Here is a 17,267-nt window from a genome sequence, read left to right on the forward strand (position 1 = left end):
CATTATCTCACTTAATTCTTACAAGTGTGTGAGGCAGCCCAATTGGCTCTGCTTTATAAAGTGAATCTTACAGCTGTAACTTGCCCAAGGCACCCCAACTAACATGGGGGGAAAATCTGACACTTAAATTTTAAACCCTTGTACGAAATCTGACTCAGAAAAACACAAAGAATGAGAACTACAGCAGAAAGTTGGGAAACGTTTGCAAAACTTTGTTCGTTTTTAATAGAATATTGATTCTGCTGTAACTGGGAATAATAAGTAAATCTCTTTCTGAACAAAATTTTTCATATTTCCCCCAGGTCCCAAAAAAAAAAAAAAAATCAAGACCGAAATGATCTGAGGTCCTTCCAGGGCTCCTGTCATCAGGGCTTCTGAATCCCACTCCAAGAGACTTCTTTGTGCTTCTTTCTGTTGTCTTCTTATACTCATGTCCAAAGGGCAACATAAATCATTCAGTAAATCAAATAACATCTAGTACTGCAAACTAAGACAAATAAATAGCTGTCTAAATATTATTATAAAAAAAATAAAACCTATATTCTAGGGACTTATTTTACAATATCATAGGAACCTCAGTAAAACTGTATTTCTGAACAAAAACTAAATAAGGCATACTTTCTAGCTTTATTTCCTGAAGAAATCACTAATGTAATGCATTTATGTCACGGTATCAGGCTTTAAAGACTAACTACTGGAAAGAAGGAAAATGGTATTTGAAAAGAAGTTCAAGTTGACTGCGGCCACAAATCAATGGAGGGACTAACAGCAACAGTAGCAAAGATTAACATTCACTTGAAGCTGCAGCAAAACCACTGGTCCCATTCCTTCCGCCTACAGAATGAAATCCAAAATTCTTGGGGGGCCATCTGAGGATGGCCCCCCAAACCACTTTCTCAGCCTCATTCATTCAGAGAAGAACTATTTATGTAGCACTTTTAATTACCCCTAGGCATTATTCTAGTTGTTGAGGGGTAAACAGTGAATAATGCAAAGCTCCTGCCCTCAACACTCGGTGAAGAAAAATAAGGTAGGAGGTAAAGGGGAAAAGCATACCAGCATGGGGCCTGGGCGGGGAGGGGTCAGGGTAGGCCTGTCTGGTAAAGTGGCATTTGAGCAGACACCTGAAGTGAGGGAGGGAATCATGGGGTGTTTGTGCAAAGTCTGACCAGATGGGAGGAAACACTGCAAAGGCCTGGAGGCAGAGGCATGTTTGTAGTTACCTGATAACAGCAAGACCAATGTGGCTGAATCAGAGAGCAAATGGGGTGACAGGAAAGGTCCCGGCCTTGCAGGGGTGAAGGGAGAGGTGTTGGCACACCTTACTGGGCTTTCTAGGCTAGGGTAGGAACTTCACAATTACTCCGAGATGGGAAGCCACTGGAAAGTTTGAAGAGGTACAACATCATCAGACACGTTTTTCAAGGATAATTCTTGCTACAATGTACAGAGTAGAATGGGGAACCACAAGGGTAGATTCAGCCTTCTGTCTTATTCCTAGCGCCTCCCCCCACCTAGGTGTATTACCATTATTAGCAGCTAGTGTTTACTGAAATCACATGTGTGAGGCATTACCATTTAATTCTTGAAACAAAACTGCCAAGTACCTACTACAAATGGAAGGGAAAATTTAAATAAAGCCTCAGGCAAGATCAAGGAGCTTGTTTACAACAAAGAGCTAATAAATGGAATCATAAAACAAATCTGCCCATGTTAAAGCACTGGTTTCTTCCACTACAACACACAACATACCCTTCCAAGTCAGTAATTTTGTATCAGACCTTTTTAATGACTCAAGTCTTTGAACGTCTTATTCTCTGCCTAGAGCAAACACCCTTTCATCCAATTTCTTTGACAGCAAATTTGTTCATTTTGGAGATCAGCTCAAGCATTCCCTCCTGAGCAAACTCATTCCTGATTCTTCCGGCCATTTAGCTGCTCCATCGCCTGTGCCTTAATAGCAGTTGCTCCATCTTCGTTTCTCTGAAACAATACTTACCTGGGGTAGTGTAACTGTATCCATTTATATATTTCCATCGAGTTCCTCATGATAGCCATACTTTGTCATCATCTCTCCCACCCTTACACTCCTCTCTCCTCCTTCCACCGCCACACAGAGCAAAATAAATGAATGCTGAATGGAATAATAAATTATCAAGGAACAATATGTAGATCCTTTATGCATCTACTCTATGCATCTTGGACATCTGATGCCACATTTCTTAAAAAATGAAAACAACTCACCAAAAAAAAGAGAGATAAATATGAGGTGATGAATGTATTAACAAGATGGAGGAATTTTTTCACAATGTGGGTATATCAAATCATCATGACATACACTTTAAATATCTTACAATTTTGTCAATTATACCTCAACAAAGCTGGAAAAAAATTAGCTATGGGTGGCAGTAAGAAAAAATACAGGGCTTCCCTGGTGGTGCAGTGGTTGAGAATCTGCCTGCCAATGCAGGGGACACGGGTTCAAGCCCTGGTCTGGGAAGATCCCACATGCCGTGGAGCAGCTGGGCCCGTGAGCCACAATTACTGAGCCTGCGCGTCTGGAGCCTGTGCTCCGCAACAAGAGAGGCCGCGATAATGAGAGGCCCGCGCATCGCGATGAAGAGTGGCCCCCGCTTGCCGCAACTAGAGAAAGCCCTCGCACAGAAACGAAGGCCCAACACAGCTATAAATAAATAAATAAATAGATAGATAGATAGATAAATAGATAAATAAAATTAAAGATGTTTAAAAAAAGAAAAAATACAGTGGATGGATGTTAACTAGACTTATATACAAATATCAAATATACAAATATCAAATCATTATGTTGTACACCTGAAACTAATACATGCCAATCATATATCACTACGAAAAATAAAGTGCATACTCTAGAGTTTTGCTGTTAAGTAGGGCTCTAGATCATTTGTACAATACAGACATTTAAACAACACAGGGAAAGCTAGACAGCATTCAAAAAAAGGTGAGACAATAATGAACATAAAACTTTGTCCAAAAAAATAATTTAGAAACTAGAAACAGCCTGAAAGATGGAAGTAGCATTATTTTTGTTGGTTTCAATATTAGAAAGACCAAACTGTGCATGTGAGATTGTCTTGAAAGGCAAAATTAAGAGTAATATGTGGAAGACACAGAAAAAATCATGGCTTAATTGAAGCAATATACTACAAAACAAAGCATTCCAATTGCAGGAAACGCTCAAAAACACTCAAATAAGTTATGTGGCACCTTGATGAAAAACAATTGAAGGAATGCAATCTACTCCTCTGATATTCTGATCTTCATTCATATAATTCCAGAATATTTATAATAGTCCCAGATTTCTAGTTCAGATCCGTTTCCTTTTACAAAATTATCAGATTCATTAGATTTTGAAAATACTGGCCCAAGGTTTCTTACTGGGCCTGTTTTCCAAATGACCTGACATTTTTGCTATTTTACCTTTATTCCAGGTTCTTGGTTTGGACAGGCTACATAGTATATTGCAAAACAGGGAGGTCAGAGTTGGACAGGTGAAGCATTTATTTCCCTTATGATGTTTTCTCCCACCAAAACCTTTCTAGAACCTGACGAGTTTCCATGCCAGTCATCAATTTATAGTCTCTCAGCTCCAAATTCACCCTGACGGGGCTCACCTGCTGCTTTCTGGCAGCTCCACCATCAGTAAACAAGGTGGGTATAAAGACACCAGGTAGTTCTCTGCCCCAGTCACAGTCCCAGAATGTATGGCTCTCCTTGGCGACCTCACAGACCTGGCCCAGGCTGGTGATCACCTTCCTTCAACTTTCCCAATACAAACCCCTAACGCCCCAGGTGTCCAGCCAGCACTGTCCAGCACGCAGAAAGAATCCTCACTCCCTCTCCAGGCCCACACCCAGACACCACCTGCAGCTTCCCTGAGCCTTGGAGAATGGCTTCCTGCTTGCCTAGTAACTGAAAACCGACTCTGGTCTGGGCAAACCAGTAAACTGTGCCATCAAGTGAACTGCAGGTACCCCTTCAACAAGCTCTGAACCCAAATCTTAGCTCCTTCTTACAAGGTTGTCCTTCCTTGAGTACTCTCCCTTCTCTCTGGGGTACCATATAGAGCTCTCTTGTGTCTTATCTCTTTTGTCACAATTTAAAACTTTTTTTCCCCCTGTGGAACCCGGGAGAGAGGGAGGCAGCCAGGTCCAGGGAAACACCACTTCTTCAGCTGCTGCAAATGCTGAACTCCTGGGAGTCTGACCAGTTTAAAACTTTTTTTTATATTAAGCTTCTCTTGTTTACAATCACTGTGTGGTTTCTGTTTCTAGATTGGACCCAGACTGATAGTTTCCCATCAAGCCAGGCTCAAAGAAGCAACACAACGAAAACCAGCCACTGAAAGTTTCCCCAGACTTAGTCCTAGATCTGTAAAATAGCTCATGTACCTGATGAAATGCAGAATATATAAAAACTCAAAAATCTTAAAGTTTTGAGGGCTCAAGAGGTTAGAAAGCTTATAGCCAAGTCATCCAAAATACAAAAATGTTAATCTTATTTGATAAACTGCAATATCAAAAAAGAAATCTCTTCCATAATAGGTTTAATTTACCTCATTTTAAAAAGAATTTGCAGGACATCACATAAACAAAAGACGTGGTTTCTCCTATCTTGAGCTTACAACCTGATATAGGAAATCAGGCTTAGAATTATCAATTAACACTTTAAATTTACATGTTTCTGGTTATACATCATTATGTGTAGGAGACACTATCAAGGAGACAAAACAAAATCAATCATCTAATATTTTTTGAGACATTTTCTCCCCTAGGGATACAAATTTGCTACAAGAGGAATATCAAAAACATAAACAAGAACTATAACAGCTAACTGAGCAATGGGGAAGGAAAATGGAGAGCCAACCTACCAGAGTTTGGAAGGTGAGAATGTTTGGAAAAGTAAGTATAAACTCTGTCAGAGCTTTAAAGAAATGGCAGAGTAAGCTTTAAATAACCAGAATGAAAGAAAACTGAGTATTTCAAGTATGGGAAATAATATGCATAAAGGTGAGAATATACATAGAAAGTCTGGGAGAATCTTGAGTAAAGCAATTTAGCTGCAGCAAACTTGCTGAAATAAATCAGTAAGATTACAGTGGTGGTGTGTACAACAGTATCTTGTAAACACTAGTCAGGATGTCTTTGGATGTATGAACTGAAAATGCGGGGAAGAATGGTTAAGGGTGAAATAAATATTAGGAGGCAAATGGACTAGTCTCGGTTAATGTAACGAAGTTGCTACATTGTAAAAAAAAGTTGTTACACAGACATGTCTGGTCTACAGGTAAGGACAATGTAGAATTAACTGGGAGGGTAAAAAACTAATTTTTTTTGTTCAAAAAAGGAAAATGATCTTAGCCACTGATGAATTTTGTTCCCTTTCATGCTACTTGCCTATTGTCAAGTTTACTTCTTGAGAGCACTTCAAACAAAGAGGTTTTGAGACACAGTGAAATGTGGGACAGGAAAAAAGGAAACAAATTCAAAGGTATCAGTGATTCCACATATTCAAAACAAAGGGGGAAAAAATCTTGTCATGATTTATCTTCAGGCAACATTTTGGTATAACTGCATATGATTTAAAAAGACATTATCCCAAACATTAAATACAAAATAATAACCCCCAAAATCCACATTTATAAATTTCAACAAGAAATAACATAACTAGAGAGACATATAACCCAAACAAACCCAAGAAGACAGAGTTCCTCAGTTTGGTCAGAAATCTCTATGAAGCTGAAATGAATTGTCCCAGAAAAAACTGAGAGTTCTTACTGATAATAAAGAAAATACAGTTGAGTTTCAAGTCTTCACATATGCATCACACTTTTATCCCTTGATCTCAAATAATTTTTGCAATTAGGTTAAATTTTTTCATGCTCAATTAAAGATCTGAAATGTCTTATTAAAATTTTATCACTTTTTCTATTTAATATTTTTCAATATACCTAAAAGAGAGAAAAAGGTTGATAAAACTTTATATTCACAATTCTATTTTTAAAATCTAATTGTTCTCATCTGCTTTAAATTCCCAACTCAGCAGTCTCAATACGGTTGTCTCCTTTTTTTCCTCTGGAAATCTCAAAATAAAAAATACTTAAATATTTAACAATTAACTAAATCAATTCCTTAAAGAATTTATTGAACATTTATCATTTACATTTTTTTCTTGTTTGAATCTCCTATATATTTTTTTGAAAGGTTAGAATTAATCATTTAGATAAAGTTCTCTTTTTTGCTAAAAAACTTAAACTTCCATATTTAATACAAAAGGGTAAGTATAATCAAGTTTCTTAAAATACTAGTTATAACAAAATTTTAGAACAGGCTTATCTTATTTAGTACTGGATATATGTTCTTGCAAATGGGAGCACTAACCACATCAGTGCTACTCAGAGTCAACACTGCATAATAATCCCTTTGGAGATGCTTTCTAGGTATACTAAACATATTATATCTGATCAACATATAATATGTAATTATCTGATATCTTTGTCTGCTCTGCCTTTAGAAGTCGTTGAATACTGGATTTCGCTGGAACATGCTCCGCTCAGATCTATGTTCATCCACTTAAAATCTATCTGCACTTTTAACGGCCAACCACATTTCAATCATCAAAGTAATGTCTTGTTTGATTGTATGCAAACTATCTGCTGTGAAGCAGAAGACCATAATCAGAAATAGAATGTCTGTGGCAAAAACACCTCCACAGAGTAAACAAAACAAACTTATTAGCAAGTGACTCTCAAACTGGGCAAAAAGAATAGTACAGTGACTGACGCACTAGGCAAGGAAAAAAAGACAGGATTGACTCCACAGTCTTTGGCATGTAAGTTCTATGACAAAGCTCTTAGATAGTGCTTTAAATTGGGGGGAAAAATTCTTTGACCCAATGTACTTAGAAATTCCTATTTGACAGTGAAGCTACTTATTAGCAAAAACGCTCCAATTTGGGTAGTGTTAATTTGTACTATTTGTATACATACCTATTCTCTAATTTCATCAGGCTTTTTTAATATGCTTCGCCATGTCTTATGAATTATTTCTTCATTTTGTTGGTAAAGATGCTTCCTGCTTATTAGACGCTCACTTGGTAGAAGTTGCAAAATTATAGAGCAGTCCTAGCTAGTGACAAACCCTAAAGAAAGTTTGCTTTAAAGAAAGTTCAGCACTTACAAAATAGCTTTAAAATACAGTTACTTTCTGATTTTCCATATTCACTTAAGTTTAGTTATCAAATTTCATAAAGCAACTGGCCACTGATATAGTTTTTACTAGTTTGAGCTAACCTCAAAACTTAAATCTGGGAAATAATATCAAAATATTAAAATCTCAAATATCCCCCCCCAAAATATTTTATAAACTGTCAAGTACTGTCAAGATTATCTTACATAGAATCAAAGCATTAATTAAATGAGGTTTTCCTGGAATTCACAATATAAAACATCCTTTTAGCACTGCATCAATTAATGTTATTTACAAATATAACATATTCTTAAATGTCTGCTTTATGAAACTTGAAAGTAACATACTTCCATATGGATAAGATACACCATAACAATTTTGACATTCCTCAAGCTCCTTAAGTGGATGCTAACTTTATAAAAGAGTCTATTTAAGAGATTTTGGATAGAAACCAGGAAAAGCTTCTTAATGATCCAGAATCAGATGATAAAATGATGAGGATGCTGAAGAAGGTTAAGTCCATGTAAGCCTCAAGAATGGAAATCATCCATCTTCGAATATTAGACATCTGACAGCCTGAAGACCAAAGTCAGACTAGGACATATGGTGTGGGTCCTTCTAGTTCACCTCCTGGTAGTTTGGCACAAAATGAGGATAGGCCACAAAAATCTATGGACATTTTCAAGTCTGGTTTTTAAAAAATATATAATACTTGAACCAATCACAGAATAATATATGGCTTCTAATTACTTTGTCAGTTTAAGCAATAGGAAAAAAAATACATTTTTGTTCTGTGGTGACTATTTATTGGTTAGACTTTTATTTTCCTCTTCACATTTTCGGTGACTGTTTCCCACTGGAATCATCAACCAGGTCTCTCAGGCGAGATAAATGGTGCAAAGCCCTTCATTAAAAAGTATAAAACACGTTATAAACCAATATTAAGGAGTGAATAGGTAATGCAAAAAGAAATGGTGACTACATTGTTTCTTAACTTCAAAATTAGTATGAGAGATAAGTTTATGGAATAGTTTTAGTATCAAAACTGAAAATTTTTCTTTACAAAACCTTTCAATCTGAATAACTGAGGGTTAAAATAATTCATCTAAAATTCTATAAACACTTACTTTAAAAAATTATATGTTTGACATTTAAGGGTTTTTTTTTTGAAAGTGTGCCAAGCAGCCTAATAAGAAACAATAATAGGTATCATTTGTGTCACACTTAAAGCATCTTTTTCAAGTACTTTGCAGAATGAAATGATACCTTCTGATATACTGTGTATAACATTTAAGAAATAAAGGACATAATTCATTTTTAACATGTACATTCAAGGCAGCTAAATTGAAATAGCACTAAAGAATCAGTTACAATTGAGGAAAACTCATTTTTATTGAGCATGGGGGAAAACAAATGACAATTACATTGAATAATGTAGTATTATACCAACAACCTGGTTTTTCTCAATCAGCCCTCAGACAAACCAAGAAGATAGGAGCCCTTAAGTTTCCAGTCTTCCTCTAAAAGTATTCTTCCAGCTTTCCCTCTCCCTTACCCTTCAGATCCTTGAGGATCACTCAGGAAATATCAGTTAATCAACCATATTTCAGATCTCTGATAAATAAGAGTCCAAGAAAAACAGAAATAATATACCAGTAATCTCTAAGGTGAGAAATTAGTGAGAAGTTACTGAAAGGTGGTGACTACAACACCTTATTCTACAGTCTCCAACACAGGTTCAACTGATGTATATTAAATAAAATACATCTTCCACTTTACCAAGGATAAGGAGATGGAGGAAATTAGTAGTGTTAATTACTGCATTACGTCTATTTCCCTGTACTCTATTTCTTAGACACTTTTACTCAAATGTATTAAGAATCTGAATTCTGCCATCCTTTTGGCAGCTTCTGTTAATTTTTGAGATTGTCATCTTCATTAACTAAATGACAATAACTCACCCAGAGTTACTAAGCAATCAGAGGTAAAATTAGACTTTATTATTTCTACATCCTATAGTAATATCTCTCTACTTAAAGAATTATTTTCTTCCTACAGACACATTTATGAGGAAGAAGATAATCTGTAAATATACTTGGGGCTTATCTTCCTTTTCCTTTTCAGGCTGTGATTCAAGAGAAAGAAGATGACAAGTGGCTAGAATCTGATGTTACTGTTTACAAATCAGAGGGTCAACAGATCCTTTAGATTTAGAGGGTCTATGAAATGGGATGGGGAAAAAAATCATCTTTATTTTCACTAAATGCTATCTCTAAATTAGCATTTCCTTCCATTATGAATGTAAGCAACAGCCAAAATCTGTGACCTCATATGCCATAGAAATCAGAGGTATTTTCATATCACATTATAGTCATTGCAAGTATGTTTTATACTCATCACTACTTCAAAATTACAATAGTTATATAATAGTTACAAAATTACAACAGTTATTAAACCCACTGCTAAAACATACATACGTCCTCTAAGTCTTTCTGTCTACAGTCCAAAAGTTCATATGACATAACTGGCCAACTATTAGACAACTTTAGGTCTAGTTGTTCATCCACCAAATAGTGAAGTCTCACGGGTAACCCAGACATCAATGCCTTCCAATATTCCCTTTAATTGTTTGCTGATCAATATGTGAAAGGTAAGTAAAAGAGCACACCATGGTTTAATGCTTTTATTCAAGTTATGCAAAAGGCCTTCACACTAATACATGTTTTTACAAAATGAATTTTAACTTACCTGTATTTTAAATGTATTCTTATTTTAAATGCAATAAAGAGAAGCATATATTACTAATTAGAAATGTATTTTAATATTTTCATAGTTAATTCACTATAACTGGTTTCCTTTCTAATCCCATGTAGTATATTTTATGCCTTTAAAACACAATGTCAGGTAGAAAGGGGAGTGGGTAATAATGGGAAGGAATAAAAAAGCTAAGTAGAAGTGTGAAATCTTCAGTCTCCCTACCTCAGCTATGCAATCAGTTGGCAGTTCCTTTCATCTAACCTCTATCTCCCGTTTTGAGAATTAAGCGATCTGTTTAGAGAAGAGTCTATCAAAAGTGATTGGTATTTCAAAGTTAAGTGTAGGGAGAAGGGAAGGATAAAATTGTAGAAGGAAATTATTCTTGATTTTCTTCTCTCAAAAAGTGAAAAAGCAGGCTAATGGGGAAAACATCAACCTAAGGGTTGTAGTACAACATTGAATAGTCATTCACCTTAAAAACTGAAATTAAAAAACTCATTTCTTATTGTGACAATGTATCTATTGATGATCATTCAAGTAAATACTAATCAACCCACAGAAGCTCAGTAACACTGATTATGTGATGGCAATTTAGCTATAATTTACTCATTGACATCTTACATTTGTTTTTCTACTAGTACTACTATACTGGCTGTTCTCTTAAATACTATGTTTACTGGCCTATATTCAGCCTAGTATCCAGCAAGAACTGAATGAAAGGCTTTTCAGAACAAACTGCCTACTATTTCCTAGATCTAAGTAAAGTATGAGCGCATTAGAATAAAGAAAAATATTTGCTTTAGGGTCAAGTTTTCCAAGTCTGAGAGCTAATTCTGTCTATCCGTAGTATAGAATGAAGACCAGAAAATTGAGCAAGAAAAGAGATCTGAGAAATGAGACAATTTTCCAGCTATCATTAAGTTTGGTTTTCACAGCATGGCCTTTAGTATTGAGAATTACAAAATCTTACACATTCATATCCAAATTACATGTAAAACAACACATTCTGAAGCCAAAAATTTTTGGATGACTGATGATTCTGCAATCGTCTACTACTGCTCACCTTTATAGTATGCGAGCAATATACAATTGCTCATTTTTTACGACCAGCCTAAGCTTACATGACATAATAGAAGATTCTAGAAAAGGCCCTTGCTCAAAAACTACAATTTTTTCACTGCTTAAAGATAATAATTTTAATATGTAAATGCACAAGACAAAGCTAAGTGTTATAGGGATACAAAACAATTACAACTTTGATTCCTACTAAAAGCAAAATCCCTCTGGGAAAAATAACATTTTAAGCTGCTACCAATCATTTTATACTTCAGATCCAATGAATCTTTCTCAGCTATTTCTAATGAGAGAACATAAGAAAACTGAGTTTCCAAGGGAATAAAAAGAACCCACACTAAGATCCTGTGAGTTTCCTAAGGCTAATGAAAGATATTTTAAAACCAATCCAAAAGCAGTTATTTGAGGAATGGGGAGAAACATAATAAGAAAGCACCCAAGGTACAATCCGTAACTTCTGAAAAAGTTGGGTCTATTTATTTTGAAATATGAAAAGACCATAAATCTAAACAAAACATTTTGCAGTCTAGAAAGAGGAATTCTGAGACTGAATTAATTTTAAATTATCCTTAAAACAGTCAATCTAAAGACTGAAAATAATGGGGAAAAAATGTACTAACATGCTTTTGTAAGTCTAAACTTACTTCCTAACAGTACAAATGCGTTACTGATAATATTTTTGAAATGTAAAGTAAAAGCCAAATTAAGATTGCTTCAGCTACTCCAACAGAATCAAAAGCTAAAAGCCATCTAACAAAACATGAATCTCACTCTCTAAAAATGGCAATTCTACATGTAGCAAGACTACTGATTGCCTACGCTAGAAAGAAGTTACTACTATCAAAAAAAATTACAGAAAATGGTAAAAGCACCTATAATCAGTATCAATTTTTGTTGTTATTTAATTACTTATGGCTCAGGGTTCATTTTCACTGAGAAAAACATCTTCCAGGGTATGAACTTTAAGTCGGAAAACACATTTAAGTCTATGACACAAGTTCAGTATCAAAGCTTGAGGTCATCTACTTTGAATTTTAAAGCAGAACGAGATCTTTATCCTAGATAATCAACTGAGGCACTGCACCTAGTCTAAAAGGATAATGCACCACTATCACTAATGAGAGGAGTGTTAGGAACACAGGCTATAGAATCAGACTGTCTGGTATGAATCCCAGTGCTGTTTTACTAGCTATGTAACCTTGGGCAAGTTACTTTATTACTTGATTTTTATTACTTGATCTGTATTATGAAGATAATAATAGTACTTAACCTCATAGGGTTGTGAAGATCACATGAATTACATACAAAAGCACTTAGAACACTGATACTTGGTAAATGTTCAATAAATGTTAGTTATTAGTATCATTATTCACTGAATCCTACTAAATATGAAACACTATATGCAAGACTATGTCAAGCTACAAAGAAAGAGGCATATATTTCTACCCAGAATACTATAAGTAGATGGGGAAAAAAAATCACACATATATAACATATTTTTTAAGTATGAAAACAGAAATGATACATATATATCATGACAATTAGAGTCATAAGTTTACATGTCTAGTGTTTCACTTTTCCACCACTTCCTTAGGTAAGAGAATCCTAAGCAAACTCTGAAAGGACAAAAGGTAGACCGTATTTGTTTAGCCCCACTTACAGTCAAGCAAAATGGTGTTTGTTACAAAGTGAAAAATCTTAAACTCAGTATTCCATGTTTTTAGGGCACTTCATATTCACACAATCAGATCCATAAAATAAATACCCGTCTCTTCTACCAATATCATGACTATAGGAAATTCTTCCCAACTTTTTAAGATATGTAACTAAGAAAATAAGTAGATTAACACCTTAGGGCATTTAGACCTATCTTTATATCCAGGACATTATATCCACTTAAGTTTCTGTGGCGATATGTCAAATAATGATATACTTACTTATGATTATTTATCTCTTCTAGAGGGAATATATGACAACACATTTCACGTACAAGTTGTTCTTCCAGAATATCCACACCAATACTATCTCAAATTGTTGGTATTACTCAGAAATGAAAAGAGAATTTCTCTAGGCCATTCACATCTACTATACTTTAAGTGCTACAGTTATCTCATTAGGTCCTAAGAACATTTTAAATAGAAAATAGCACAAGTTTAAGAGAAAATCTCAGGATTAAACAATATGCTCCGAGAATCTTAAATATACCTAGCACACCTCCTCTTCCAGCTACTTTAATTCCATCCTGTAACCTTCTGATTTCAATCAGAGATGTTTGTATCCATAACATACTCAGAAATTAACAGAGAACACTTACTTTTGAAGTGACCTATTAATAGGAGCCATACTTTCCTTCAACTGTAATTTAGAGAAATCATCTTCTGAAACCTATTATTAAAAACACCAAATATAATAAAACAGTGAAAATATTATATAATTATAAACTTAAATGCTATTTAATATGTGTATTAATAAGAACATTAAAAATACTGTCTGCATTCCCAAGGAAATAATTCTAAGCAAATAATTTTCAGTAAAGCATTAAATATATATATATATACTTTTTTATTCTAAAAATACTACAACTTTTTCATCTTGCAACTGTCCTAAAGTATGCTTCTAAATGTTTGTTCATTAAATATCAAATCTTGGCTTGAAATTATGACTTTACTGAACAAGGCTTTATCTCAAGAATGTTTAAAAGGGGAAGGAAAAGAAGGATGGATTGCACTGTATGTTAGTGTTATGATCATTAGAATGTAAAGAGAAAAATTAAGAAATACAACTTAAGTGAGTAGCATGTGATAGTTCCTAAAATCTAGTCCACTCACTTGTAATGAAAACTGAATTTTGTAAAGCTCTACTGAATAACAAAATAAACAATATCAATTAAAATGTATTAAGTATTTTCCAGGTATTAAGTTTTTACCAGGTGCCAAGCACTATAATAAGTACTTTCTATAGTTTGTTTCAATTTGTCTTCTCAACAATCTCATTTTACAGAAGAGGAAACTGAAATTAAGGAGGTTAAGTGATCTGTACAAATACTGCACTTGCTAGTAAGTGGCAGAATTAGAATTCACAATCAGGCTTGGGAGAACATAAGCTAGGTTTGTAAACACTATACTACTGTGAGGAAAATTCGACCCCTATGAAATATCAGCCCAAAGCAGAAACAGATTTCCAAATTCCTAGGAAATACACAAAAACACAACTACTTTAAAATAAAACTTTACATAACCATATTAAGAGTCAATAAACACATGGTAACAAAATTAAACTTCAGATGACAAAGGTTATGGGGAGAAGTCTGATGTTGAAAGGTTCTCTAGGCCACCTCAAATATAAACACAAGAAGTTGGACTAGACAGAATAATTTTGTCGGGCATTAAAAAACAACTCTTACAATCCTTTCATCTACAGTTTTAATAACATCATATCTAAATACGATGTTGTATTTATAACCATAAACTTAACAGAACAATCCATTCAGGGGTACACAACTGCAAAAATCTTACAGTGTTAAATTTGAGTAAGTTACTTTCTAAAAGAAAGAATAACAGTACAACTCTACGACATGTGTTATATACCATGCTTATTAACATAAAATTAGAGGTCAAGCTAAGAAAGATCTAGGAGGAAATCTTACCCTTCACAGATCTCAATTCACATTCATAGATTTCAATTCATAAATTAAGTTTGTGCTTACTTGTTTAATTTCGCCTTTTGGCTCTGTGGTTTTATTCTGATTAAAACTTTCTTGCACTGCTTGAAGATTAAATAACATTTGCTTCAGGGCTTCAACAGGACCATGATGTTTCCCTCCAGAAAGGGTACAGCTCTAAAAGTTAAAACAGATGAATGATGAACCATCCAAATTCAGAAAGGGAAAAGTTATATTTTGTATTATTTCCCCACAATATAAAATTAATGCAAAATCCAAACAATACACGTCAATAAAGTGTTCCAACAAATCAAAGCTGTAACTCATAAGCCTCCCCTTACCCAGTCACTTAAAGACAATCATTATTAACAGCTTGGCATATCCTTCCCAGTCCTTGTTCTTTTAAAATGAATGGTACATGTTTACATTTGCAATGCATTCACTTAGTACATTTAAAATTATAGATTTTTAGAACTGAAAGGTTCTCAAAGAGCAGGTAAGTCAATATGCTCTTTTCAAGTGTGTATATGATGCTGGTTATCAGCTGAACAAGGACTAGAATTTCAAATATCATATTCTCTGCACACTTCCAAATACGTTTTCACACAGGGAATGCTGGTTTTTCACCGCTTTAAGGACCACACATTCCTTGCTACCTTAAAAACACTCACACCTCGATTACCACTGATCTTATCTGCATCCAAAGAAGGCAACAGCACTTAGCCACATAAGGTGGTCAGTTAAGAGAACCTGTACAGGATATTTTTAAACTTCTTTTTAAAAGTCTTACCTTTATTTTTACATCTTTCAAATGAGTTGCTGTGTCCTGATAATCATCCACAAAGTGGAAAATAGGCCTCTTAAGATGTCTATGATTTAAAATATTTCAACATAGACAGTATAACATATATACGAAGTTAAGCATAGTGGCCAAAAATATTTTAAAGGCACTCTCCACAGTTATATGAACAGGGTATAAGAAACAAGGTGTGGGAACGTAATAAAATGGTGCAGCTCCTGTGGAAAACAGTATGGTAATTCCTCAAAAAACTAAATATAGACTTACCACAATGATCCTGCAACTCCCCGAGTATATACCCAAAAGAAGTGAAAGCAGAGATTCAAGCAGATATTTGTACACCTATGTTCATAGCAGCATTATTCACAATAGTCAAAAGGTGGAAGCAACCTAAGTGTCCATCAACAGATAAATGGATAAACATGATACATACACACAATGGTGTATTATTCAATCTAAGAAAGGAAGGAAATTCTGACAGATGATACAACATGGATGAACCCTGAAGACATTATGCTAAATGAAATAAGCCAGTAACAAAAGGAACGATATAGTATGAGTCTTCTTATACGATGCTATGGATTGAATTGTGTCCCCCCCAGAATTCATGGTGAAGCCCTAACCTGGAATGTGGCTGTATTTAGAGATAAGGTTATAAAGAGGTAATCAAGGTTAAGTGAGGTCATAAGGGTGGGACCCTGAAACCATAGGATTAGTATCCTCATAAAGAGATACTTAAGAGCTCAAGGAAAGGCCATGTTAGGACAAAGTGGGAAGGTGGCTTATATGCAAGCCAGGGAGAGAGCCTTCACCAGTAACAGAATCAGTCAGCACCCTGATCTTAGATTCCCCCACCTCCAAAACTGTGAGAACCAAATATCTGTTGTTTAAGCCACCCAGCCTATGGTATTTTGTTATGGCAGCCTCAGCAGACTAAAACATATATGGTTCCTAGAATAATCAAATTCATAGAGACAGAAAGTAGAATGGTGCTAGCAGAGGCTGGGGGTAAAGGAGGATGGGGAGTTAGTGTTTAGTGGGTACAGAGTTTCAGTTGGTAAAGCTGAAAAAGTTCTAGAGACAGATAGTGGTGATGGTTGCACAACAATGTGAAGGTACTTATTGCACAGAACCATACACTTTAAAATGGTCAAAATAGTAAATATTTTATATATTTTACCAAAATTTAAAAAGAAAGAAAGAAAGAAAGAAAAAGAAACAGGGCATAAGGATCCAGTTCCGCTTATACTCCTACAACCTTGGAGACAGCACCTGAGGCATTATCTCTAAATGATCTGCATCCAGCCACTGGTTTAGAAGAAATTCAGTTGCCTAATGCCAACCATAAAAGTTACAAAAGCTTGCCTCTGCAATTTGCTATGTCTGCCTTGAGTGAACTTTTCGGGCAAAATTGTGGTCAGAATACCAAAAAAGAAAACTACAAAACAGATTATATGAACTGTTCTGTGCCATTCACAAATGAATGTTTAATAAACGTTGGTATGTTTGATAGAATTTGTTCTGAGACTCCTCATTAAATCCTTGTAGTGAATGTCTCTGAGTACGTCTTTTTGTATAGTATAGCTCTGACTCTCAGAACTATAGTAATGTTTCACGTATTCAAAAAACAATTATTGGGCCTTCCTGGTGGCACAATGGTTGAGAATCTGCCTGCCAATGCAGGGTTTGAGCCCTGGTCTGGGAAGATCCCACGTGCTGCGGAGCAACTAGGCCCGTGAGCCACAATTTA

The 17,267-nt window shown here is 35.0% G+C and overlaps 1 protein-coding gene across 3 annotated transcripts in view; it reads right to left on the reverse strand.

The window, feature by feature from the left end:
* Positions 1-265: 265 nt before the first annotated feature.
* C13H18orf54 (chromosome 13 C18orf54 homolog) overlaps positions 266-17,267 on the reverse strand; it is a 29,210-nt gene continuing 12,208 nt past the window's right edge. For 2 of the 3 annotated variants that reach the window (XM_057527005.1, XM_007191932.2), the window contains exons 7-9: positions 14,764-14,895; positions 13,372-13,442; positions 266-8,130 (exon numbers count right to left, since the gene is read on the reverse strand). In XM_057527005.1, coding sequence (XP_057382988.1) covers positions 8,058-8,130; positions 13,372-13,442; positions 14,764-14,895 — 276 coding nt within the window. In that variant the 3' untranslated portion in view covers positions 266-8,057. Of the gene's footprint in view, positions 8,131-13,371; positions 13,443-14,763; positions 14,896-17,267 lie in introns of those variants that run through there. The other variant, XM_007191933.2, reaches the window with a different exon arrangement.

The sequence above is a fragment of the Balaenoptera acutorostrata genome, chromosome 13 (assembly GCF_949987535.1).
Source record: "Balaenoptera acutorostrata chromosome 13, mBalAcu1.1, whole genome shotgun sequence".
NCBI lineage: Eukaryota > Metazoa > Chordata > Mammalia > Artiodactyla > Balaenopteridae > Balaenoptera > Balaenoptera acutorostrata.